This window comes from Ptychodera flava, chromosome 8 (assembly GCF_041260155.1).
Source record: "Ptychodera flava strain L36383 chromosome 8, AS_Pfla_20210202, whole genome shotgun sequence".
NCBI lineage: Eukaryota > Metazoa > Hemichordata > Enteropneusta > Ptychoderidae > Ptychodera > Ptychodera flava.
In genome coordinates this window covers 36,817,300-36,843,780 of record NC_091935.1, presented here as the reverse complement: position 1 = coordinate 36,843,780, position 26,481 = coordinate 36,817,300, and the positions used below count along the sequence as shown (strand labels likewise).

Here is a 26,481-nt window from a genome sequence, read left to right as displayed (position 1 = left end):
GCATATGTCGCAGCGATGTCTGTCTGTCTGTCTGTCTGTGTGTCTGTCTGTCTGTCTGTCTGTCTGTCTGTCTGTCTGTCTGTCTGTCTGTCTGTCTGTCTGTCTGTTGGTCCGATATCTCAAAAACGGCTAGTCAGATCAAAATCAAATCTGGTACATATATTCAGTTAGCAAATGGCAAGAACTGATTAGTTTTTGGTGGGTGTGGCTTGCATACTTTTTGCTCATTTGCATAATTAATGATTTTAGAAAAAAGGGATATACATTAAAAACGACTACACACAATTTGATGAGATTTGCTACAAATGTTGATCACACCAAGATATATCAGCAGTGGGAACCATCAAGGGGTTACATGAAAGATAGTTGCTAATTTGCATATTTAATGAACTTTCCTAATTAGGGATATATGTCTGATTTGACTCGATCAAAATTGACCAAACTTGGTATATATATTAAAGATACTATTATTTAACATTATTAAAAGTCATTAAGCGTTTAACTTTAGCTAATTTCTAATTTGCACATTTAATGAACTTTGCTCATTAGGGATATATATTTGAATTGACTGGACCGATGTTGATGAAACTTACTACATGTATTTGGAGCTACTATGATACAACATTTTTGAAAGTCTTTAACATTTTTACTTCAGCCAATTCCGAATTTGCATATTTAATGAACTTTCCCAATTAGGGATATATCTGAATTAACTGATTGTACTTGTTTAAACTTGCTATATACATCAAAGATACTGTGATATAACATTATTGAAAGTCAAAAGACATTTTTACTTCAACCAATTCCTAATTTGCATAATAAATGAGTTTTCATAATTAGGGATATTTATCTGAATTTACTTGATCAAATTGATGAAACTTGGTATGTACATTAAAGACACTATAATAAAATATTATTGAAAGTCATTAAGCATTTTCTCTTCAGCCAATTCCTAATTTGCATATTTAATGAACGTTCCTAATTAGAGATATATATCTGAACTGACATGACCAAAGTTGACAAAACTTGCTACATATATTGCAGATACCATGATACAACATTATTGACAATCATTAAGCATTTTTACTTAAGTCAATTCCTAATTTACATATTTAATGACTTTGCTTATAGGGATATACTGGGATTTACTTGATCAAAGTTTGCAAAACATGCTATGTACATTGATGATTATACCTAGTTAAAACAATATCGAAAGTCATTTCACATTTTCATGTCAGCTAATTTATAATTTGTATATCTAATGAGCTTTCACAGCTCGGTATATATGGCTTGAAGGACTTGGCCAACAGTAATTACACTTGCTATATAAAATGGTGATACAATGACAGCAGTCAAAGAACTTTAATATTTTTATTTCAGCTAATTACATATTTGTATACTCTATGACCTTTTAGAATTAATCGGCGGTGATTATTGTTCATTATGTTGATCATAATACTTTCAATGAAGTTGCAAACATGTGGCAAAGGTTCAAATTTACACATAACTGCAATATATAATGAAACACGTGAGCATTTTCAGTTCATATATGAGTTTTTATTCTTAGACTTGGACCAAGTCTAAATAAACGTGTGTTATCAAGTGAAAAAATGTTTACATGTTACGTTGGGGGCGCTACTTGTGAGCTCAATAAACTTGTGGTTGAGTCCTACATACATAATGTGATTGAAATTAGATGATGATAGAAACGACGTACGCCTCCCTACGACCAGCAGCTAATTCTAACAACAATCTCTCTCATTTTGTCTGTCTTCTGGTGTTGGTTAGTGGCAGTCAGTATTTGATGTTATGTGTATGGACGATATTTATAAGTCTAAAACAAAGTAATTTATTATAATAAAAGAACTTCAAGCAGAGGCGGAAATGTCGTCATCGGTGCATCCGCTTTTAATCAGTTTTGGTTGAGTTCCAAGAAGTAAAGCTATTAACTTTACAGGCTGGTGATATGTTCTCATTTCTTCAATTCAAACTAACTTTTTTTGTGAATTATACCATGCCACCTCTTTTTAATTTATCAATTAACTACAAGACATCAACAGGAGTGACGTATAATGATTGGACTAGATGCACATCCTCGCCTCCATATTCGCGTCAAAAATAAAGGAGGACGACGTAGCGGTAAACCACGTAGCCTCGGATTTCCCGTTTGCAACGATGTATCGGCATGACCAAAAAAACCCCAAAATTTAGTATATTGGTACTCGCAACAGACCCTGAGGATTGAGATTGTGAGAGCTATGGGCCTCTTTGTCCGTAACTTATTCTAAATCACCTGGAAACTTCGGGAAATCCTGTAAAACCACGTACACTTAACCGAAACCCACGGGCGATTTCAGTCATTTGGCACACGCAGTAAATTTTCATTTTGTGATTGGTGTGCTAGCTTGTTGATGCAATGAAGGTAATAAATGACTTTTAAAAACCGTGTAGTGTTCTAAACGTTACTCGCTTTAGTATTGAGCTGCTGTGCGATAATGCAGAGCACTCATGCTTAAAAGTATTGAAAGACAGAAATGGGGAAGTATACAAATTTGACATAAAGATAAGCTACAAGACTTTTGTTGTTTTCTAAATTACTTTATTAAATCCAATTAAATACTATAGAGCACACGTCAAAAAATTCACATTGTTTGTTTTCTGTTTTTGCGTGAGAAAAGAAATCCTTTTGAAAGCTTGCTTTTGACATGAACACTTTGTGCTGCGATTCAAATGCAAATTTCAAACGGTATTTCTGCACTAGTACTGCCTTCCGCTTTATAGAAAGTTTAATAATATACAATTTACCTTTGTCTTTCATGCTTGAATGACCTTCAGAGGTCATTCCCTTTTTGACCTTTATGACCTCTGCCACCAAAGCTGGACAAAGGTTCAAGTTTGTTCAAAAGCTATGAACCGAATTACCAACCGAAATAATGGTACAACACGCTTCGTTGTCAATCTGATTCATTTTTGATTTTGATTTTGAAACTGAAAACGATCCAAGGGCCACAGATAAATTAACTTCAAAGTACATTTTCAACACAAATTACATTTAATGATAAAAGTTAGCTTAGTTAATATCTGGTTGCTATGGTGAGGGAAATGACTGTGCTCTATCGGTCAAAGACATGTTAAACATACAGCTAAGAAAGAATTCATAAAAGTCAAGGGAAATGTATTGCGATAGCACAAGGTAATTTTATTTTCAACGGGAAGGATTGGATGTCCTTGATGGCATGGCGCCCTCACACTGCCGCGAGGTAATTGTAAGCGTAATTTTGAGCTGTATCGTTGTGTATGCCTCTGGTTACCATTTGCAAAATGTGAACCAACAAGGTTTCTGCAGTAATTGAACCAAACTACAATACACTGGCAAGATATTTCGTCTCAAACTACGGAAAGTTATTGATGAATCTGAACAAGAGACTACTTCAGCTTTACACGAACAGGAAAGAGCGACTACAATAACATCTTGTTCAAAATCAAAATCGCCTAAAAAGTCTGAAATTTACCTCGAGTAAAATAGTAAAGGTATGGTGTTGATCCACAACTCCCAATTTGGTTAATGGGTGGGATATATGATGTCCTAGGGACCTGAATAGAGTAGTTTACCGACATATGGTGAACCAAAGCCTCCTAATAATATTTCGTATTATTATAAGTGAACTCGATGGATTTTTTTCACAGAATATGATTTCTTCTTCATGTTTTATCGGTCGCAGTTATTCCTTATTGCCGACTTAGGCCTGACATGTTGATGTCTACGGTAGATCACAGTCCCCATCCCCGCCTCCATAACGAGGTGGAGGGGCTGTGAGTAGATCCTCAGATTTTTTACCATATTTTCCAAGCTGTCTCCCAGATATTAATGGCTTACTCCTGATGAACATTTTGTTAACTTAAGTTTGCTACTGCTTGTGCTGCAGAATAACCGTACACTGGTTCCATAGGAAAGAGAAAAGAGGCCTTGGTTCACATTTTTCTAACTACACCTAGTTTGCCATTGTCCTAATGACCAGAGACTAAAAAAGTCAAATGTGATAGTGATATGGTTCGAGGGTAATATACAATCTTAAACTCTGTCAGGTCTGTGTGCTATTGCAATACCCACCAGCAAAATGAGACCTAACGACAACTCTAGATCTGCCGACCGTGTAGAATTGCATTTCAGTTTATAATAATAGTATACAGCCAGCATTTGTGTTCAACAACATGTCGATAAAGTTTACTCCAATCCCTTTGATATCCTGTTATCACGCATCATGCAGTTATAACACTGTTACTGTTCAAAGGTCCCCTCGATCCAGAGTTTTCTTTATATTGGCTTTAATGATTTCTGAGTATACAGGACTCTGGCTAACATTATCAGGAGTGTTTGTACACATCTCAGAGCTTTCATGGCGCAATGAATGTGTACTGCCTTGTTTTTGCTGTAAGGAGATCTGTAGACGATAAATCACTTTGAATTGTATGGATTTGTTTTTAAAACACATCATCTTGTTATCCTAAAGATAACCTATCATTTGTTCAAAAGAATCGTCATCCAAAGAAATAATTAGCATTATATTATATATCCGCCTATACTGTGTGAGGGCGTCCTCTGCATTGACTCAGACCATGACATCGGCGTGGCCGAAAATCGGTTTCCCGTCATCGCCTGTTTGTGAATGTGTAGATTCCATATGGCATTCTTCCCCGGAACTTCCCGCCTTACCGTGGTAACCGCTACCGTTCACTTCTGTCTTCGCCACCTGCGTGGAGTCGCTTACGCTTACCTTCATGGTTTCGTCCCTACACGTCAACGATGTGGTGTTTGCGTTGATTGAGTCAAGTCTGCCTTTCACGTCTTGGACTTTCTGTTTTGTCTGACGGAGGAAAAACAGAAAATCATAAACCTTATCATGTATTGAATTTTCGATTGTAAAAAAACTACACTCCAGGGGAATATGAACCTTTTGTGCTCAAAAAGGGAACGCCTCTAGAGTGGTTTTTCGTCAAGCCCGAAAATATTTACTCTCATTTCCTAAACGCAATTGTGTGTCAGCTTGTACCAGTTTCCGTGTTTCAAAATTGAAAGACCATCCAACTTTTTCTCTCACTTCCTTGATCAGCTATTATCAAAATCCAGTCATTAAAGACTCCTTGCTTTTGTTAAGTGGCACAGCATCTGAAGACGAGACACGTTACATAAGTGTTTACATGTCACAATGACAATGCAGTCTGTCTACACAATGTACAGGCTGAGTTGACAAGCTGAAATACGGTGCATCTCAACATGCTTTTGGGGAGTAGAAGAAACTGCAGTTGACATCAAAAACAAAAAGCAGCGAAAAAAACATCAAAAGTTACAGCTTCTGGCCATTTACATGTCAGAATCTAGGAGGGTCAGTTCATCATACTGCTTTTTATTGTGTGTTCATTTCACCTACCTGGCACGCTTGTTCAGATATCAATGAAGATGTACACTGGGGGCCATATTTTTGAGGGACCGCAAACGCAAACATGATCGAGTAAATTTCCCAGGTATTGCTTATGTACGGATCCAAAAACTGCTCTTCCCCATATTTGCCAACGAGTACAATTACAAAACCTTATTTTATATAAAAATCATGAAAATAATGCAAAACCCCGCGCTACTTAATTTTTTCACAGACCCGCGTACTCTATGTCCTACATCCAGAAAATTAGACCGTTGACAGTCCTTTATGCATTTTCTTTTCTACATCGGTAAATTCTCTCGCGCATCGAGAGTGGGGATGACGGGGGTCGCAAGCGTTGCGCCGAACTCACGAGTCGGGAATTTCGAATGCATGACTGCGAGTGCCGAAGGCAGACATCAGCCCTTCACTCAGCCGTGTCCAGTGTTACAGCAGCGAAGAAAATGGCGCAAACGACTGTCGACAGTCTAACAGAAAAGTTGTCGACTTGAATATTATTCGAATGTGTAGCACACCAGCGGTTTTTTTTACGAATTTTTAAAATGGAGTGTTACAGAAGTAGAGGTAAACACGCCTTTTTTGCTAAAACGGTCAATATCTTATGCCGGGAGTGCTATGTTTTGAGACAAGTTTGACATATTAATGTTGTGAAGAGAAAAGGACGTGACAAAAAATAACATTCGGCTTATCCCCGAGGACACTTTTGTTGAATCATGTCACATGTTGGTAATTATACTTAATTGAAGAGTCGACAGGGAGATTAATCGGTGCTAATGTATTTATATTGAATGTGAGTTATTGTTGGAGATCGGTAATTTCATGGCAGTGTTGCATATCATGACATCACTATACATGTATGATCAATATTAATTTGACATCTTAATGCAATGTCGATCATGCGTGTTTTGACGGTCACGGCACATGAACGCAGTAAGTACGTTTCCTTGTTTTTATTCTATTATCATATTTTATCATTTTTTACTTTCTAATTAATTTAACTCACAACTATTCCAGTTTCAATAGCAATAAGGTTACTTAGGAAAATTGGTATTGATTAAAATTCCGCATTGTCGCCGCTTGTCCCATTTTCCGGCCAGTCACGACTCGCACTGTCAAGTGAAAATTGTAGTGATTGCCCACTTTAACAAAAGTGATTCACGAGTCGGGGGTTGGATTGTTCGCAAGGCATCAGTAGGTAGGGTCGTGCGGTTGGACGCGATTTGCAGACGTGGTAAATAAAAAAACACGGAAGTACACTTGGCGGAAAAAAAACAGTGAAGAAAAAACATAAAAGCTCAGATTATGGAACCAAGTCTAGTTAAGATTCAGCTTAGATAGTTTTGATTCAGTACTCGTTCCTGTTACTTAAAAATACTCCTATGGAATCGTTGACACTGAACCAAACTTTAGATGGTGGTAAATACGAGTCCTCAGTTCCGCTTTCCTGATACTCAAACCCGTCCTGTCGATCGCCCGTCGAACCGATATTCTTGTGAGTGTATTTCCTCGATAGTTTTTGGATGAAAATGGGTTTGCTGAAGTCATAACCAGGTTTCGATTCTTACCTTTTGGTTGTTGTTTACGGCACGGAATAGAACAAAGGCCACTGTCAACTCCAAAATTCTCGCCACGGTCTGAAAGACCCACCATGGCCATGGCTTCACGTAGCTGTTGTCGGTTCCTTTGGCCAGCACACCGTACACGCCCAACATTCCGTATAGATGTATCACGCAGATTAGAATGCCTGAAAAGATGTTGAAAAAATGTTCCGAATCGTCAATAGTTTCAAATTCTGGAAAGAGGCTATACGTATGCACGATAAAAGTCGTTTTTGAAAACTCTATTGCCGTATAGACGAGAACTGCAAACTACGGTAAACCATGATGCGCATACGATAATGAACTCGTTGTAATCATGGATCCACCGTCATATTTCTCTTCCCTTTTTTTCTTTTACTGATTGAAATCTGTAAGATTGACTAAAAGTGTACTAAAAAGGCTAGTTTACTGTCAACATGTCGATGTACGTGATTGTCAGAGCGTTACTTCTGGATCGGTTACAACGGCTCCATTACTGGTCATGTTTCCTTATACGAGCCATCCCTCGTTTACATGTTTACCCATCGGTGGCGCAGTGTTCCAACTTGACTAAGATGAGTTGACACAAAAACCTATCGACTCTACACACATTCTTACATCTACATCAATAAGTGTCATAGCTGCGTGCAGAATCAGCACTTTCGACAATACAATAATTTCCAGTATATGTGCCGACAAAGCAGGTCTTACCACTGTCACGAATAAGCTTAAAGAATAAACGTGTTCGACAACGCAAGATTAGAAAGACGGCTGTATCGGAACAGTCAGAAGATGAAGTCACTTGTACGACTGATCAGATGGTATTTTATTCTCATACGTCCAGTGATTTTGCAAAGTGGTAGCAACACAGGACTACTTCAACACGATTTAATTATTAACACATTGATGAGGGGATTGGCTTGTTTTGTTTCTCTTTCTGCGTCCACGGTATTCACTTTTTAAGTTGATGCTCGGCGACGACAGCAAACGTGAAAGCCACGTACACAACGAGGACCGTTCACATCTCTAAAGTTGATTTGAATGAGATCGGTTTCAAGGGTATGAAGGAAACTTTACCGGGCGGCAAGCACGGTAAACATAATATTTTTCGCGTGTGGCCCGTTGTGTTCTGTACAGGTCATGACACCATGCCTTGAGCTTTTCCGTGGGCGACGATATTACACTTGTGTAAATGCGACGGGAGTTGAAAATTTTCAAAGACAGGCTTTCATTAGGACTTGTATTGCCAAGAGCTAATGGCAGTGTGCACTCTAAATAGTTAGGGGCAATCGTTAAAAGCTGCCACCATGATGCCAGAATCACGATCTTCTCTAACATAGCAGAATTTTCTCGGAAGCGGACTGGGTATTTGCTTTGTCGGTACATAATTTAAAGTTATACACAACAGGATAATTGACGAGTGCGATCATCCCCACTTGAATGTGATGCCAGCGCTGTTTTTGGACGACACTCGTAGACACTTCTGGCATTCCCGCGCTACTGATTTCTGATTCACTCAGTTCCGTGTATAATAATCATTTGAGACTCGCAAATCTGTCGCCATTTGAAGTCACACGGCGCTTTTCAAAATTGTCAGAACTTGTAGAAAATTGTCAAAACAAGTCTCCAAATGGATATCGACTTGTGGACACGTTTCAATGCTGAAACTATGAAAATGATGTATCACTGAATGTGGCGTGAATATTATAGTAATATAGTCTTGAACTTTGATGTGTGTGGGCTAAAGAACCTATGAATAACTTAACATGACTTTTGCAAAATTGAGCATTTTTCATTCAATGAAGGTACTTTTTCAACTCGAAATTGAAAGATAAAACCTTGCCCAAACTCTCCGTAAGGAAACTGCCAGTTATTCCCTTTCCAAATCAGGGATTAGCGTGTAAAATTTGTTTCTAGAGAAAAAAAAAATTACCCACAATTTGCCGGCATTTGAAATTCAAAATGATCGCCATCCCTGTGTTATCTCTATGGGGAAAAGTATCGCCATCCCTGTGTTATCTCTATGGGAAAAGTAAAATTTCCTATTTTCAAAGAAAGAACCAGGTGAAAACTTGACTCTGCATGGGTTTCAAAAGAGTCCAGCAAAAAAAAAGTTTTGTAAAAGTTTTAGAGTCCGAACATCTGTCCCGAGGTGCGCTCTTTAGAATACACATAAACACTCGCCTACAAAGTCTTCCATAGCATTTACTAACAACCGTAGACTACTTTACTTCGACATGTCACCAACTGAATAAGCCTCGGTCATATTCAACTCGATAAGAAAGTTGTATTCCGCGTCACGAGTTCGTTCATGAGATACAAAAGGATCGACGTCATTTTCTTGGCAGTCGCTGTGGTTACGGTGCGACTAGATTCGCGTCGTATTGGGTCATTATCTGAACTTGTTTCCGGCAATTTCGATATCTTCGAGGTACAAACGGTAAATACGTAGGTACACTCAGAAAAAAAAGCACGAGTCTGTGATGCAATGATCAAAACTACGCGTCCATCGTCTCATTTTCATGAAAAGTTGACAATTATTTTACCCATAGAGTTACCAGGAGGAATAGCCATACTTTTTGCATCGAAGGCAGCTCAATTTCTGACAGCTTGGTCTTTTGATACAAATTCGTACAGAATGACGATTAAGTTTATCTCTCTTGGTTTCAAAAAGGTTGGTGAAAAGTTTTCATTGACAATATCTGAAAATTTCAACTTAATCATCGCGGCGGCGGTAGATGAAATCATGAAAAGGTTTCCCTAACTTATGGACGTGTTTCTATACATGAGAGTCCCATTATTGATATTAAAAGCGTTTTGTTGTGTCCTGTACATTATTCCAATCCCGTTATGAATACTTGAATGTTATGCTGGCACTGGATGTCAATGCCAATAGCAGAGTAGCTACACTGTTTATTCGCTTCAAAATTTCTCACATTTGAATTTCAATACATTCCGGCAGATAATAAGCCCTTTCTATAGTCGGTACCAAGGCCTTCAACGCACTTGGATCAAGATACAGACGTTATTTTTTCTGTAATGTCACCAGGGAAACGTGATTCCGTCATTTCTTATTTAATACGGGTAGGTTTGTTCAACCGGTACTCAGCAAATCATCGATACCCATGTAGCATTGAATCAACCCGTACCTGAAGATAAGTACTCTCTTCTATTTGCTTTCTACGATTGATGTCAACGATTTCCCAAACAACATCGAACGGTCCAGCGCTCTGACATTTGATTCAGTATTTTCATGACATTGTTTGCGAATGTCTGTTATCGTCGTTGGCTGACAGTGTTCACTGGTTTAGCTTTAATTTACATTTTGCAGCTTGTACAATATTTTATGACTCTCTCTCTCTCTCTCTCTCTCTCTCTCTCTCTCTCTCTCTCTCTCTCTCTCTCTCTCTCTCTCTCTCTCTCTCTCTCTCTCTCTCTCTCTCACACACACACACACACCTATATATATATATATATATATATATATATGTGTGTGTGTGTGTGTGTGTGTGTGTGTGTGTGTGTGTGTGTGTGTGTACATGTCGAAATTTCTAGTTGTGTCTTGTCAACGAGGCCTTTATGTCTATGTCGGTGTATGTGCAATTTCATCGTTCACAACCGAGTTTTACTCCGTGCTTAAAATTAAAATCAAGGCCAGAGAGATTAAATTCTCTGTTTTGCGTCCTCTCAAAAGTTTGAAAGGTACGAGTGTAAGTGGTTCAAAAACATACATGTGCAATTTATATTTACTTGATTTGTTTCCATGCCTACTCAAGAACCAAAGCAGGAACTAGTCCTTTTTCACCTCCATAATTTACTCTTCAATGTGTGACATTCTGGAAACATGCAGGTGTTTTAGCGCACTTAAAATAATTTTTAAACAAAGATTTGTAGAAATTAAAAATACGCTGTAAGATCCTATCAAAATACACCGCATGTTTTTTCATGGACACTTCCAAAAACCTTCGCATGCGGGGCGCAAAACAAAGAATTTGATTACTTTGGCCTAATCATCGACAATAACAAACAGTAGCGTCGTTTACAGAGTTCATCATGGAAAGACCGATACTTTTTGTCTTAACATATTATAGCGAAAAAATATACAATAATTTAATGCATTTTTATGTTAGAAAACAATGACATGATGACGAAAGTATTATCAAAAGTTATAGCTATCAGGGGCTTGTGTAAATTCACCACACCGCAAAAAGATATATACTTCTATTACAATATGTCTTGCAAAGTATACGATAGAAATAAACCATTAACAGGAAACTAGCAAGAAAGTAAAGTCAATTACAGCGCTGACGTAAATAACACAATTCCAGGGAGATCCGCATTTATCTGGATCGCAAAACTTCAAAGGGAATGTACGTGTTTTGACACGATGAGGCCCATTAGTTGGCAGTGTTCAGATTTCAAAATTATGCTTTCGTGACTCATTTCGTTCCGCCCGAGTCGAAGATGCTGCAACGCTTTATTGCGCCGCATGTCATCCGAACAACTGTAATGTGTCTAATTGCAGTAAATTTGTGCTGAATACAGTATGTAGTATATACAGATCAAAATGTGTGTTGACTCACTCCGCAAACCGGATGGCGCTACACTATGTTCATCATGGGATGGATCGCGCATGGATAAACGTCATATCCAATTAGGGGGCAATGCAAAACCAAGAAATGAGAAGAGACACTAATGATTAAATTTCAAAACCAACATCACGGAAAATGAATAGCGATCCATTATGGCGGTAATACTAATAAATGTAGTTCGCGCGACTGCCAGCAATAATTTTTTGTGAAGCTTTTCTGCCTACAGGCGACATCACATTACCACAGACATTAAGTAGTCAGCCTCGTATCGTTTCTACAATAATATATGTTTGAATTTACTCTGTTGCGTCAAAATTGCTTTTGACAACCAGAACGTTAAGGCACTGACAGGCACAATTTATTCCGTTTTTCAGTCAAGTGATGAGAAAAGTTCCGAGTTATATTAACACTTCCCATATCCAGATATCCATGTGAACTGAAAAAGCCGCCTTTGCTGTAGTGGAAACCAAACACGACACAGGCCGATAAATAAACAGAGACCGCTGGCGGTAGTTTTAGGAGTGCGTTGTGATATAATGCCTGACTCGCCGTAATTGAATCGATTTCAGATTTAGAACAGTGAAATAAAATCGTTATATTTAAAGGACCCATGAAGTATTTCATGCAAACTCGACTCGCATACTAATGGAAACGGTTTGTATGTTAACTGTATATTAATCAATAAAACTTCCTAATCGATTCGAAAAATATTATGTAAAGTTTACCGATAAAATAAGCAATAAAATCAATTTCGATTTGCCGACGCTGTCTAGATTTTCATGACAATGGTCGGAGCTGCTGAAAAAAAATGCCATATTTCTGCGTCGGAAGTTTTTACAGCATTTGTAAAGCACCTATATTTATTTGACTTCAATAAATACCATTTACCCAACAGCAACGCAAACAGTCGATTAAAATGTAGCCTGTGCTTGATTTCGAAAAGTATCTCATGGAAAGATTCTCCCATGAGAAAGTCATCGATAGGGTTTCTTCGATTGAACTGAGTGTCCAGCGGACTGGTCCCCAAATTTTATTTATTAACAATTGAGGTAGTTCGCGTCTCGAAAATGAAAGACTCAGCTAAAACTGTCACCAAACAAACTTTCAACCATTCCTCTTTCAAGTCAAAACTAAGAGTTGGGGATCACAGAGCAAACTTTTGGTATTAGAGAAACAAATTACCGGTACTTAGGGACTGGACAGAAATTGCAGGAGGGGGGTGCAGTGTTTTTCAAAATGATGATGCGCGAAAAATAGTGACCCTTCAAAAGCGTTTGCAAGAAAAAGAGTGACCTTCCCAAATTTTCAAGCGCAAAAAACAATACCCCCCCCGATTGTCACAGTCCGTATAAATAATATCTTAATTGATATATAGTTTCTCATTTGACCTTTCAACTTTCAAAGATTACTTTTTCAACTTTTACAAACAGTCACTTGGGTGAAATTCCAATATCATTTTTTGTTGTTAACATTTGCTCTTTTAAACACCCCGTTCTCATCACGTACATTTATGAAACCACAGATTTAGCTAGTTTGTATTGTAAAAAAATAAGCATAAGCTTAGTTTCCTCATAGACTACAGTGTAAAGTGAATCAATCAACATTTTGGTGATTGCACACACATGCACTTATAACCACCCTGGTCTAATCAAGTAAATAAATACCAATAATCAAACGTCTATAAATGCATAGATTTAGCTAGTTTTGATTTCAAAAAAATATTCATATTTTTCCTATAGGCTCACATGTATAGTGTATCAACATTTTTGGTGAAATTCCAAATTCAAATTTCTTGTACCTATATGTACTTGTAACCACCCTATTCTTACCAAGTACATTTATATCAATTATCAAACGTCTATATTGTACAGATATTGCTAGCTTTATATTGGAAAAATGTTTTTTTCTCATGCTCTACCATAGTGAATCAACATTTTTGATGGAATCCAAATATCAAATTTTATGTAGTACACACATGTACTTTTTACCTCAGACGTCAAGCAAAATATATCTACATAATATCAAACATATGTAAATGTACAGATATAGTTTGTTTTGTAGAGGAAAATTGTTAATAGTTTGACCAAAACATTCCGATGTATAATGATTTGACATGTTTTGGAAAAGCACTGTATCGGACACATCTTGCCTTCGTATAATTGCGCAAAAATGATGACCCTCCCCAAATGCATACGTGAAATTTCATGACCCTTAAAAAATGCTTGCAAATTCAAAATGACCGCCATACCTGTTTTATCTCTAAGGGGAAAATTGAAATTCACGATTTTCACAAAACTAAGCCGGAGAAAACTTTATCTGCTCCATAAGCTTAAAAACGAACCCCCACAAGTGGTAGGCCAAAAGAATATTGTAAACATTTGAGAGTCCGAATATCTGTCCTCGAGGCGCATTCCACCTTAATCAGAGACAGTAAATGCACCCAGTTATCTCTCAAACACGGGTAAGAACTGCAACGAGTATTCAACTCTCAGCGGTGTCCACGCCCTGCCAAATCTTGGTGGTATCCTTCTCGGCTTGATCTGAGAAAACTCGCACAAGGTCCGAACAAAATTAAGTTCTTCAAACAACTAAGAAGCTGCCAGGTCTTGCTGTACGTGAGACACACAGTCTGTACTAAATGGTGTAATTTGCATGGATAGTAGCAGTATGGTTTGATAATGGACAATAATGGCAGTCGTGCCAAAATGATAGCTGTTACATGTGTCAAGTCTGGCCTTCAGGGTGTTCATTATAACTTCAATTAGGGGCGGACCATTTTATTTCGGGGGCGGGCGGAGAAAGTCGCCCATCCTGGCGAATTTCTTTATTCGTCTAAATTAAGTGAAAATACAATATTAGTCATGTCAAAACAATGAGTGAGTGCCGTGTGCATTATTATTGTTGACACATGAATCCTTGTCTGGACACTGTAAACGACGACGTCGGGTGTCACGTGACACAAGTACCAGGTGGGTTGTTGAATGCTGGGGATTTCGACATAAGTTTTAGTGTAGAAAAAGAAATTGTATTACAAAAAAAGACGATGGGAGACAAATTAAAATGTTACATTGCTAACGGAGCTTTAATTTGTATGACTTTACAACAACTTGGAAAAATTATAAATTGATCAGACAAATCAAAATGAAAATCATTATGGTAAAAAAAATGTTTTATGTGGCATTTAACTCCGACTTTCTGAAAGACACGTAGAACCGTTTCTATTAAATAGGAGATATGTGTGAGTGACAAAAATTGCACGTGAAGGAAGACTGCCATATGCCACGTGGGTAACCGTTCCAAGGATGTTACTAAAGTTTTTGTACAATAAATCTTAACCCAGGGAAGATAAACTTCTGCTTCACTCTATAATTCACTGCGACTACTTCTGCAATTCTCACCAAGAGATTAAAGAATCGAAGAATACGCTTGTTCATCTGTAAAGCTGGCCAAAAACAATGCGCGTTCACCACTCGATGGCATCACGATGACTTTAACACTGTTAAGGTCACAAGACTATTTCTACAAATGTGAATATCCGCCCTTGAGCGTGCACTCGCCTCTGAAACTCCGTTATCGCTACAAGGTAAAATTTATGACCTTTGAATTTTTATCACAAATAACTCCCTTTTAAGACTTGCCGTAGGGTACTATAAATTTTCGCCCGACTCCCCGCTGAATGAAGGTATGAATTAGAAACATCCCTGGAACGGTTACCCATCATAAGGAGACTGTAAAAAGTTCAAACAAATTGTCAAAAAATTACAGCTACAGTACGTCCTAATATTCGGCTTTTCTTTTCGTCAAGACTTCGCTTGTTGCTCAAGTAAGATGATCGACGGGTCTTTTCCACCTCTAGGTCGTGTAAAATTTAGCTGATTCGGATCAAATCTAAGCGGCGCCTTTTCCACATATACAAGTGAGGGAACTGAAGAGGAAAGTCTCTCCCAGTATGTCGAGGAAGACAAATGAGTCGGAAAAGGTGTATGTATATGATTACTTTCCTTAACAGGAAAGTACAATATCTGTAGTGTCTCTCCCATGCAATATCTTACAGCGTAGCTCTACACTGAATTTTTTATGGTAAAGATAAACATTTAGCTCAAAGTTTCTGGTGCGGGGGCGTTTCTCGGACACCGAACGTTGTTTATTTTGGAAGATTTCCAGTGTAGGTACGCTCTTCAAAAGCCTTGCAAGCGGAGCGCCGAGTCTGAACAGAACTTATGCAATAGCATAGACCATGTCCATTGCCCACAATTTTATGCGACAATATTTCAAATAATTGTTATCCGGGGGGGGGGGGGTAGACAGCTGGTTGGAGAATATTCTAATGGTGTTAATAGGTTTGAAATATTTGCATAATGGAACACAAATGGACTTTTCACTGTAATATTTTTGTATCCGGCCTGACAAAATCGTATGGCACGTTCGAAAGGTCACGGTATAGGCCAGCTGTTTTCTGTGGCTGGGTCGTATTGTGACACTTTCGTCCTCTGTGTGATTTGACCCCACTGTGACACCGTCGCTCCAACTGTGCGAGTGGCGGCTTAAAATTGCCCTTCATTCCTGGAGAGCACATTGTGAGGTGATCAATTATTATTTTGTTTAACCAACAATAACCACGGTCGAATTATACATTCCCCATTTTGAAAATCATTTGAATGACAGTAGTTCAGCACAATATTCAGGAAGTATACGTCATGGCTTTCATGCAGTTGACATTGAAATTTAAAGATTCACCTGTACAAGTTTTGGTTCATACGCTTGACCTAAATTGAAAAAAAGTTCATTTGAAATTGATCACTGATTTTTAGCTATACAAAGCATAGACGTGTTCACTGATAGTTCAAAAGTTAGAGAATAATTTTCTTTTCTATATTGCATTGCATACTACGCAAATTGTGCAGTTGGGTTTCGATGACGTCATTGGTCATTGTACGCCTATCTCTGCAGCCTAGATTTGCAACTATGTCTTAATCGAGGGCTGAGACGACAAAAACAATGGTATTTACAACAAGTGGTTACATCTGAGGTCACACACTGCACCAAAATGGCGCCATGGGAGATGACCTGTGACCTTTTACCATTCTGTTTGGTTCGGATGACCGCGGAAAGTAGACATTCAAAATTATAGGAGCGACTCTAGCAGAAACAGGTGACTGACTGGCGCGAACTACATGTAAAAGGATGTTATCATCAGCGTGACAGTAAATCGATGGTGATTTAGGAGAGGTTCTGTTTTAAGAGTTTCTTGGATAGAAGTAAACATCCTGTAATATTACAGGGGGTGTACATAGAGCGTACGTTGTCATAAATTCTCCGCCTAAAAACATGTTGTCAGAATGTTGTGGTATGTTGCACAGTGAGAGCTATTTGCTTGCCTGATAAATTACCGCGTATAGTGCCAGTAAGGAGAACCATTTGATTTCTGGGGGGGGTATGGAGGATTTTGAGAAAAAAAAATTTGTCACCAGGTGAGAGAGAAGAAAAAAAAATTGATCCTGTCATGGCCTGAGAAAAAAAAAATTGTCATAACAGACAGAAGAGAAAAAAAAATTGTCACAATGCACCAGAAATAAGCAAAATTTGGAAACCTTATTCTCATGTATTCTTTGCCGGCGCGCCGCCATAGGCGGCGCAAATGTTTTACCACAAGCAATTCTTATGTTTCTTTTCCCAGCACTTATGATATAAGCATGCACTACATGGGTCTACTTTACACCTCAGTACACTCAATGTTTTCCTTCCATTTTCTGACCCAAGAAATCATATTTCAGGATTTCTGTTGCCATATCTCAATAGCATAGGCACTATCTAAAGGGGACTATTTGACTTCTGTAAATTGTGAAAATTTAAAACACAAGACAGGAGTCAATAAACTAGTGTTAAAACCAATATTATTTTCTCCCCTCAATATAATTTGTTAGAAAGATGTACCTTGACAATGAAAAATTGAGGAACAACAAATATGATGAAATACAATGTGTGAGCCTTGTTTTTCTGACCACAAACACCGGATCGCAAACATACCATATTCAGGCTTTCATTAGAAGCTGGCAGCTGGAGAAATGACACAAGAAGGTCACAGATTTTCCGTTCCTGTATATTCATTTGTCTTCAGTCTCTGGCAAACAGAACTGTTTTTCACAAATTGTATGTCATTGTTTGGTTGTTGAATATTGTGACTCAAAAACTGATCATGCAAAAATGTAAAAAATATCAGTGTTCAATGTCATTTTCAAACAGTTTTACCGAGTGCAAAATAAACTGAAACTCCTCTCAGATTGCACCATTAAACACATCAATTTCTCAAAATTTCCAATACGAGAGGGGGAACCCCCCTCTCGTGCTCTCCCCCCTTGGGGTATTCTAATAGTTTCACTTAGTAAACAAATTAAAAAAACTCTCAGATTGCACCAGACTGCACCATTGCACACATCAATATCTTAAAAAATTCCATGTAAGATAGGGGAAAGCCCCTGTGACACTTCCCCCTAAGCCTCTCTCATGTTCTCCCCCTGTACTTTCAAATTCTGCCCCGTCAGATATCCTAGTGAAAACCCTGTCATAATATCCATCCAAATTAAACAATACTATATGGTTAGATACTGCGTGATCTTTTATATTTTATTTTTATTGTGACTTTGAATTTCATTTTGATGTGTTCACCTTTTTTGAACCATCATGAGATAACTGATGATAGTCTAGCAGGGTACATCAAGATTTGAAAGGTCTTACTGTTGCTGTAATTACATGTATTGGTATTTAACTTTTCTAAGTGGGGAATGGTCAAAATTTCAGAGTTAGAGAGGGAGGTTACTTAAATTCATCATGGTTGGTGAAGGGGGGAGGGTCACTCGAAATTTCGGAGTTTCAGGCCGTCAATAATGACGGCTCCCTTATATACAACACATTACAAACTTGATGACCAATAAAAAAAAACTTGATGACCAATAAAAAAAATTTGCACTGCTACTCCATTTGGAAAAAAAAAATGATGCAGGTCTGACAGTAGAAAAAAAATTGCTGTCACTCTGACAGGAAAAAAAAATTTGCTCCCATACCCTCTTCCTCCACCCCCCCCCAGAAATCAAATGGTTCTCCAGTAATTACATGCATTCGCTTGCCCATACCGAGCAGTCAGTGGGGTATAAAGATGGCGTTACTGTATCAACACTTGTTGCACATCACAGATTATGTATTTTGGCTGAGATTTCTTCGCAGAGTTGTTTGGTTATTGTATATCGTCCATGAGACCGTGCCCGCTCGTGTGATTCTTGAATACATATTTCATCACTAGCTGGCAATTTCAATCGTCTTTTCAGAGAGTTGAAACGATTGAGGTGCAGAAAACCTTCTAACAATGAACTAAAAATGCGGATTGGTAGAAGAAATTCGTCCGTCCGTTTTCCCATACACATATCGTATACAAATATTTAGGTGGGAAATGGCGTTGGTTGTGTCTTACATTTCGAAATAACAACTCGCATTGATCAGAGTGAAAAGGCCATGAAAAAAGTAGGCGATGCCATGCGATGTTAGAGATTGACTTAAAGGTATCCTGGCCATATACTGTAGTACAAGATAAATAGGTCGCCGCCACGAGATAGTGATTTTGAGGAGCATGTCGTCTGGAGGTGAACACATCGTTATCTGACCCAAATACATAAATTTAACGCATGGAACTTCAAGCATAGAAATAAATGCAATGCACCATATTTGAATTCACAGTACGTGACTGGTGTGCATTTGATATCGTAGATGTTCAAGAACGCAAACATGTTAAACACCTATATTTGTCTAAAACTCATTCCTCGAAACATAAGCTTAAGTCTGTCATAGATCTTTTCAACAGAGGAAAATATGATATCGGTGACATCGCTACATCGCTACATCCGCAAAGCTAATAATATGTGATGATGATGATGATGATGATGATTATGATGATATATGTATATATATATATATATATATATATATATATATATATATATATATATATATATATATATATATGAAAAGGAATATCATTTACGCAACCTATGTAAGACTTCAGCAGTTTACGTGCTGTTGTTTTGTTATATTCACGACATGACTTGCAGAATGTAATGTACACACCATGAAGGCAGCATAAGCAGACTCAAACATTTTGTTTTGTTTTGTTTGTATGCTATATCTAATTAATGATAGTACACACTGTTGGTTCAGTTCATTGATTAAAACTCATAAGGGCTTGTCACACACGACTTTCCCCATGCGTCGGTATGTGGGTGTCTCGGGCCATCTTGTGGGGAGGTCAATCTATAGAAAAGACGGGTGACTTCACAATTTTCACCCACCTGTGACTTTGCCCATGAGTTAGTTGAATGTAGTTGTCATAGGCAACGTTACTGAATCGAAGAAAAAATGCGTCATCGGCGAAACAGTGGTAAGACAATTTGTTGGTTTGAAATTTACGGTTGAGCGACGACTTTCTTTAGATATAGACTGATTGCATGTTGAAACAAATACTATATTTAAGCTTGTCAACACTCTGTTATGGTTTATATAAGAAGTCCGGACCAGAATTCGCTTGTCAACAATAACAATGCAGTCTACGCATACATAGGCTGAGTTGAATACCGTGTTTCCGAATATGCTCCAGGAAGTTGAATAAGAAACTGAAAATGACATAATTTAGAAATAAAAATCATAAATAGGTTACAGCTATTCTATATGCAGTTTACCACGTGAACTGATGACGGGCTTGGCGTTTCGTAGTTCCTAGTGTCAAAATATGACATATCGTTTTCATAGCAAATATAGTATGCAAATTTAGATTGTGTCTTGGGAAATTGCACGTTGTGAAGTAAATTTTATACACATAAAATGTGGTATCTACGTTTACTTGTACCAAGTCCCACTATTGAAGCTTTCTACTGTTCAACACACGTTTTCACAACGATGAAATAACCATATGATCACAATTGGCTCGGATGAAAATCCACAATGTTATTGATTTTGGTTATTGCGTCTGTGATAGTTAATTTTCTAGTAACTAATAGGTACCGAGTTTTTCCACAATCAAACATTTGACCGCAGGGAGGTATCTCCATTTCCTAAATTGCTTCAGATTTCGATGACTCAACGTGTTTTGTGGGAGTGACTCCTTTTATTCAAGAAATCTACATTACTTTTTTCTGAAAATTTTACCCTCCCCCCTTAAAAAAACATGCATAACAGGGTTTCCTTGGTCGATAGGCCTGGCCACTGGTTGTTCCCGTCAAACTGTCTATCAAACTACAAAGAGTGCGTCAGTTAAATGGTAATGACGCAAGTTACACTTTTCAACCCAAGATAGTGAAATTACTGCGAGGCGAATGCACGGCCTTGTCTTCCGAAAGTTTTTTTTCCCATTTAAGGCACGTACATGCAGATAGCCTAAACTGAAAACAAAGAGCGATTGTTTGTGCGCTATTAATATACATGAAATCCCTCTAATTACTAAAGTTCCGCAATCGCTCGGGTCGGGTTTTTGTTTTTCAAAGGGCGTGGATCGTCAGCGAGCGACGTCATCAGCCTCACACATGGTCGAAGCATTGACTTCGCTACCGTTTCAATAGGGCATTTTGTGAGGAAGTGTATAGAGAATTAAACTTGTTTTTGTCAGGGAAACCCGGTCCATGAACCTACAATTTTATTAACAAAACATCCTGCCCAATTTGATCACTTCTTGTTGAAAGCTGTCCTCTCGAAAGGCCAACCCCGAGGGTCAAAACTAATAATGGTTATAATGTCACAGCAATATAATATATTATCGATCGTGTGGTAAACATTGCTGAGGATAACAAGCAAATGAGCTTAATCGAAACAAGTAGTCTCTCAGTTATAGTTTACTTTTTCTCTAGAATAAGAGGATGTGGAGTTTTTCATTTACCTTTTCAAAGAGAAATCGATATAAAGGCAATTATTATAGTACTGGACGTTGACTCTCTCTCTCTCTCTCTCTCTCTCTCTCTCTCTCTCTCTCTCTCTCTCTCTCTCACACACACACACACACACACACACACACACACACACACACACACACACACACACACACAGAGTTATACGAAATCTTATTTGTAACAACATGTAAAACAGCATACTGGAACGATTCTGTTGGTTTGGTTTCTGGACGTTTGGTGCAAAATGTCCCGCTCTGAATAAAGGGTGAATTCAGGCGGTAATTAGGGTCTCAAAGACATATTGATTCTGATGACATTGTAAAATTTCAAAGCGAAAACAAACGCCGCGCGAGTAGGTTTATCCCAAAGGGTACTTTTAATTAGCTAGTCAAACATATTTTCAAGGAAAGAGATGGCGTCAGGTGGCAATTTTGATTAAAATATCTGTTAAAAGAAAATGACATAATGACCATAACGTTTAGAACTAAACATAAACCAAAATTGATTTGTCGGCCACGTCGTCATCGCCCGAATTAAAACGAACGCTTTTGCGTTGATTAATATAGGTTGCCGAAATCGGTAAGCTGCTGTGGATAACGTTGACTGCAGGAGTCCGGGCGGGTGAAAAAAAAATGAAATCGAGGTTAATAGGACATACCAGTCCTTATGAAAAGGTAAATTTGCGCTTTGTTTACTGCAGATACGTGCTGGTTCTATGCTAGTAGCATGGCAGCTCGTTAAGTTAACTACCGCTTTGAAAGAATCTTGTTTTGTATTCCATCCTAAACGTTGCGCGTTCTTCATTGTGGGCAACAATAACGTTTAATCCCGTAAAATTGGTTTATTCATAGTCCAGTCCGTCATGTAGTTTGTCTTTCAGTCGCGTTTTACCGGAGGGGTATGCGCCGGCTCATTATTTATACAGCTATAAAAAACGAATTAATCGCTTTACAGACATTTTCAATACTGCAGTGGGACACGTGAAGGCAAGCGTTACTTGAATAGTGCAGGAATCAAAACGAAGGTTCACAGACACAGATCCAAAGTTTTACGCTTTTATCATGAAAAGTGTTGATTAAAATTGGTGTACACTATGGCTTCTATAGTCATGGTCATTGAATAAAATCACCAATCACACTTTGTAAGTTCCAATGTTGGTACTGATGTAATAACACGTAATGTTCACATTGATATCAAGGCATTTATGAACCTACCTGACATTACTAACAGGTACACATGTGTCAGAATTCTCCACAAGACTTTTTTGTCTCTGTTAAGCGTCGTCTTCTGAATTTTGCCAGTCTTCATCCGCTGGAACGGGCCGTGCAGTTTCTTGCCAAGGAAAGCGAAACATGCGGTCGCTCCAGCGCCGATGACCAGATAGTACGAGCCGCATATTATCTGCAGGACGGTACCGACTCTGACGGTGTAGTACAGAACTACCGGGCTGAGCACGGCGAAGACGAAGTGGATACAGACCACTCCGAAAAGGAATTTACCTTGGTTGACACGAAATCTCCTGCGACCAGGTCGGAACTGTGTCGCCTCCTGAAGGACCAGGAAATAGATTGTGAACGACGCCAGAAAACATGGCTCCCCCACGATCCAGATTAGGGTATACGCCAGGCTTGGCAAAATGTTATAAGCGTTATAAGCATCGGTGTACAGACACAGGCAGCGTGTTACACCAAATGTTAACAGAAGGATACGAATACATGTGCAATACGCTACAGAATCTTCTTTCCTCCGGTAAGACCGAATGAGTGTCCACAGGCAAGCGATGGCCAAAATAGCATGCAGTGTCCCGAAACCGTATACATGTATACCCCATGCGTTGGACCACGTTTCGAACGCCTGGTTCCACTCTGGAGCTGGTTCAGCCGCTATACCTATAACATCGCCAGCTCCATCCTCCGGATAACTTTCAGGTTCTGCTGAAACAGTACCTTCGCTTTCGGGTCCTGTTTCCGGGTTGACCTCAGGCTCGGCCTCCATTTCTGAACTCGGGGTATTGTTTTCAGGTTGCGCTGTTAATGTTATCGTGTTTGTTGTTGTTGTTTTAACGTGACTCGTATTGCAAAGCGGCAGCGGCCAATCTTGTCCGTCGCTCTGGCTCGTAGCATTCAAATGATGACATGGATTAACGTTCGTCGTACCTCCACTTGTTGCAGTTGAAGATATTACCTCCGTGACATCGGTGGTGCCGTTCTTTACGTGAGAGGGCTCAGGTTCGCCTTCAGGTTCGGCAGCGCTACCGTCAACAGATTGAGCTGTCGTGTGAGCAGCGCTTGTGTTCACTACTTTTGGCTCGAGTGTTTCAGGAACTGGTCCCGTGGGGGCGAGGCCTTCTCCGGGAGTGGCTGAAAAACAAAACGCTGTGAGGTAAATGACAGTCACGAGTCGCTCGGTGGTAAGATCCTTTTCGCGTGCAAGCGACATCTTACGTCTCAAAAATAACAACTTGGAGGAGGAAATCACGCTGCGGTCAGAGCTCGGAAATTCGATACCAAGACTTCGCCATATCTAGCCCACCATTAATATTGCATCGCTGACCAGTTACTTAAATTTCTTGGAGCAGGTTCAGAATGCCGTCACGTTCGCCGCGATTACTGCTTCAAGTAGTCTTTCGATGCCCTTTGGATGGGATCACTCAATTATCAAACCATCGTCTGTGCCTTCTCTGTGCCGCAAAAACAGTTTTGTATGCGACACGACATCCGCAAGAAGTTCTCCGGGTCATTCCAGGGCGACTGCCTCACTTGTCCGGGGTAACCGTATTTGTCCACACGATTCGTAATCTAGGGTGGAAAATTGTTACAGGAGACTGTCGCTCTCCCACGGCTTGTAATGTATACGTGTAGTTTTTAGTCACAGTTTATCATGCTTTTCTCTGAAACACCGATATAAAACATATCGAACGCTTTCTGAGTGTATCGACTTCTAGCTTTTACTTTTATACCATTTTGTGACCTTATATTAGACATACGGCCAGGCGAATGAAGATTTTAGTTTCTCGTTCAGCTTGCTCACAATCAATACATGCCATTCGACTTCTGACTCAATTCTACAAAACGTGTGGGGTTGACCTCCATTTTGAATGTTTGCGTAATCCGCTACCTTCAGCCCTATCATAGACTATTTAAATTAAGTATAGAAACGGAATACAGCCTGCTGACTTTGTCCCCCTACGTCATGACACCTTGTTTCGACCCACCAACGTTGTCCTGAGCGATATAGGCCTACACTGCAATTCTGTACACTGCTTTTAAGAGGGACTTATTTCAAGTAAATAAATGTGAGTGTGTGTGTATATCGTACCATAGAAAATTGGTTACCATTTCTGCTGTCTTTGTCACTTACATTTATTTATTTATTTATTTATTTATTTATTTATTTATTTATTTATTTATTTATTTATTTATTTATTTATTTATTTATTTACTCACTTACCAATAGGTTACCCCAATAACACGTTTGTTTGAAATAAAATATAACACAAAGTATATAACTAAAATAAACAAAAGACGAATAGGACATAAAAAAAATCAGCAGAACCATGACAATTCAAAGAAACATCCATGTCCATTATTCAGTAAAAATGCACGTCGGAATAGTTATTAAAAATATATAAAGTTTGCATGTTAGAGATGGAGTTAAAATATGTCTGAGATCATGATAAAATAAGAGAGTTTCAAAATGTTACGTGCTGACGCTGGTCTAAAAAGAACAGTATTAATGTAAAAGTAGCAACGTTAAAAAATTAATTTGTGCAAGCACATCTGGTACACTATAATAATGTCGACTTGTTGGTTCGCAGCCGAGCCACTTTACTCAATTTACCATACATTCTACCGAGAGACATGTGAATGCCAACATCCCACTCATCGACAACAGAACGAAGTCGAGGAAAAAATTACCAAAATATGGAGTTTTCGATTAAACACGGAGGCATCGCCATGTTATTGCCGTGCCGTCATAACAAAGATTTTTAATACAGAAGTCTTCTGATCTTCTACAAATATGATCACTAATTTATTGATTCGTCAAGAAGTAGTCAACTCAGTGGCGCCTAAATATCAATAGTGCCACCAGTGTTCATGCCTCGCAAATGTAAAGATGCAATTCGTGCAGTTACGTCACCGCTTTTCTAATTTAAATTTTGATTGTTTCCTTCAGGTTCAATGAATTGAAAAGAACACCATGAACGTTTCACAAAACAAGGAGACGAGAAGTACAAGGAAAGGCACAAAGTTCGTTCTCCCTCCCCGTTCGATAGCATCTGTGATAATTCCAATAAAGACATGTATTTTCTATCAACCTGGACTCAACACTTGCACTTTCTGATCACGTCACTGAAGTGTTAAGGAAACGGTGAAGAGACCATTGGAAAGAAATGTGTATGTCTTTACTGGAAATATTACGGATATGAGGAATTGATTTCGTGCTTTTCCCTGTGGAGTAATTGACACGTTGGATCCCATTTATGTAATATATCAAACGCTCTTGTAGATCCAGAAAGAGAAGTGAAATGAAACGCAATTGATATTTATTTGTTCAGGGACAGCTGGTACGGTATAATTAAGACGATTATTTTTCAAAATCGGGAAGTCTTCATCTAAAAATTCCACGAAGCTAGAGTCTACAAAATATGCAAGTATATGACCATTTTAAGTCGAATACTGAACTAAGGAAGTCAGGATATTTAAAATCGTAAAACCTTTCTCTTTTTTGTATCTTCTGTTTCATGATTAAAAACGCACGATCAATGGCTGACTAAGGCAATGGTGACTCACATATGGCGTGAGTATTCAAATTAACTCTCACAGCACCGTATGCCCGGGTTGAAGTTTCCGAGAGCAGGCGGTCACGGTGGGCCATTAGCATACATGTACATTTCTGTTAAATTCCAAAAATTATGTCACCGCTGTCTTTAAAGTAGTTAATTCTGTAC

The 26,481-nt window shown here is 38.6% G+C and overlaps 1 protein-coding gene across 1 annotated transcript; it reads right to left on the bottom strand.

Moving 5' to 3' along the window:
• Positions 1-2,577: 2,577 nt before the first annotated feature.
• On the bottom strand, positions 2,578-24,847 carry LOC139139212 (proline-rich transmembrane protein 4-like). Its single transcript, XM_070708043.1, has 3 exons — positions 22,745-24,847; positions 7,004-7,182; positions 2,578-4,865 (listed from the first exon to the last, which is right to left on the bottom strand). The coding sequence occupies exons 1-3, from the start codon at positions 23,967-23,969 to the stop codon at positions 4,611-4,613; spliced, it is 1,659 nt and encodes a 552-aa protein (XP_070564144.1). The 5' UTR covers positions 23,970-24,847; the 3' UTR covers positions 2,578-4,610.
• Positions 24,848-26,481: the final 1,634 nt, after the last annotated feature.

Bases quoted from the DNA above. Each gene is read 5' to 3' on its own strand.
- LOC139139212 (XM_070708043.1), bottom strand. From the start codon at position 23,969: ATGTCGCTTGCACGCGAAAAGGATCTTACCACCGAGCGACTCGTGACT. The intron at 7,183-22,744 runs GTAGGTTCATAA...ACATCTTTTCAG, and splicing joins GTACCTGTTAGTAATGTCAG to GCATTCTAATCTGCGTGATA. The intron at 4,866-7,003 runs GTAAGAATCGAA...TTCCTCCGTCAG, and splicing joins CCGTAAACAACAACCAAAAG to ACAAAACAGAAAGTCCAAGA.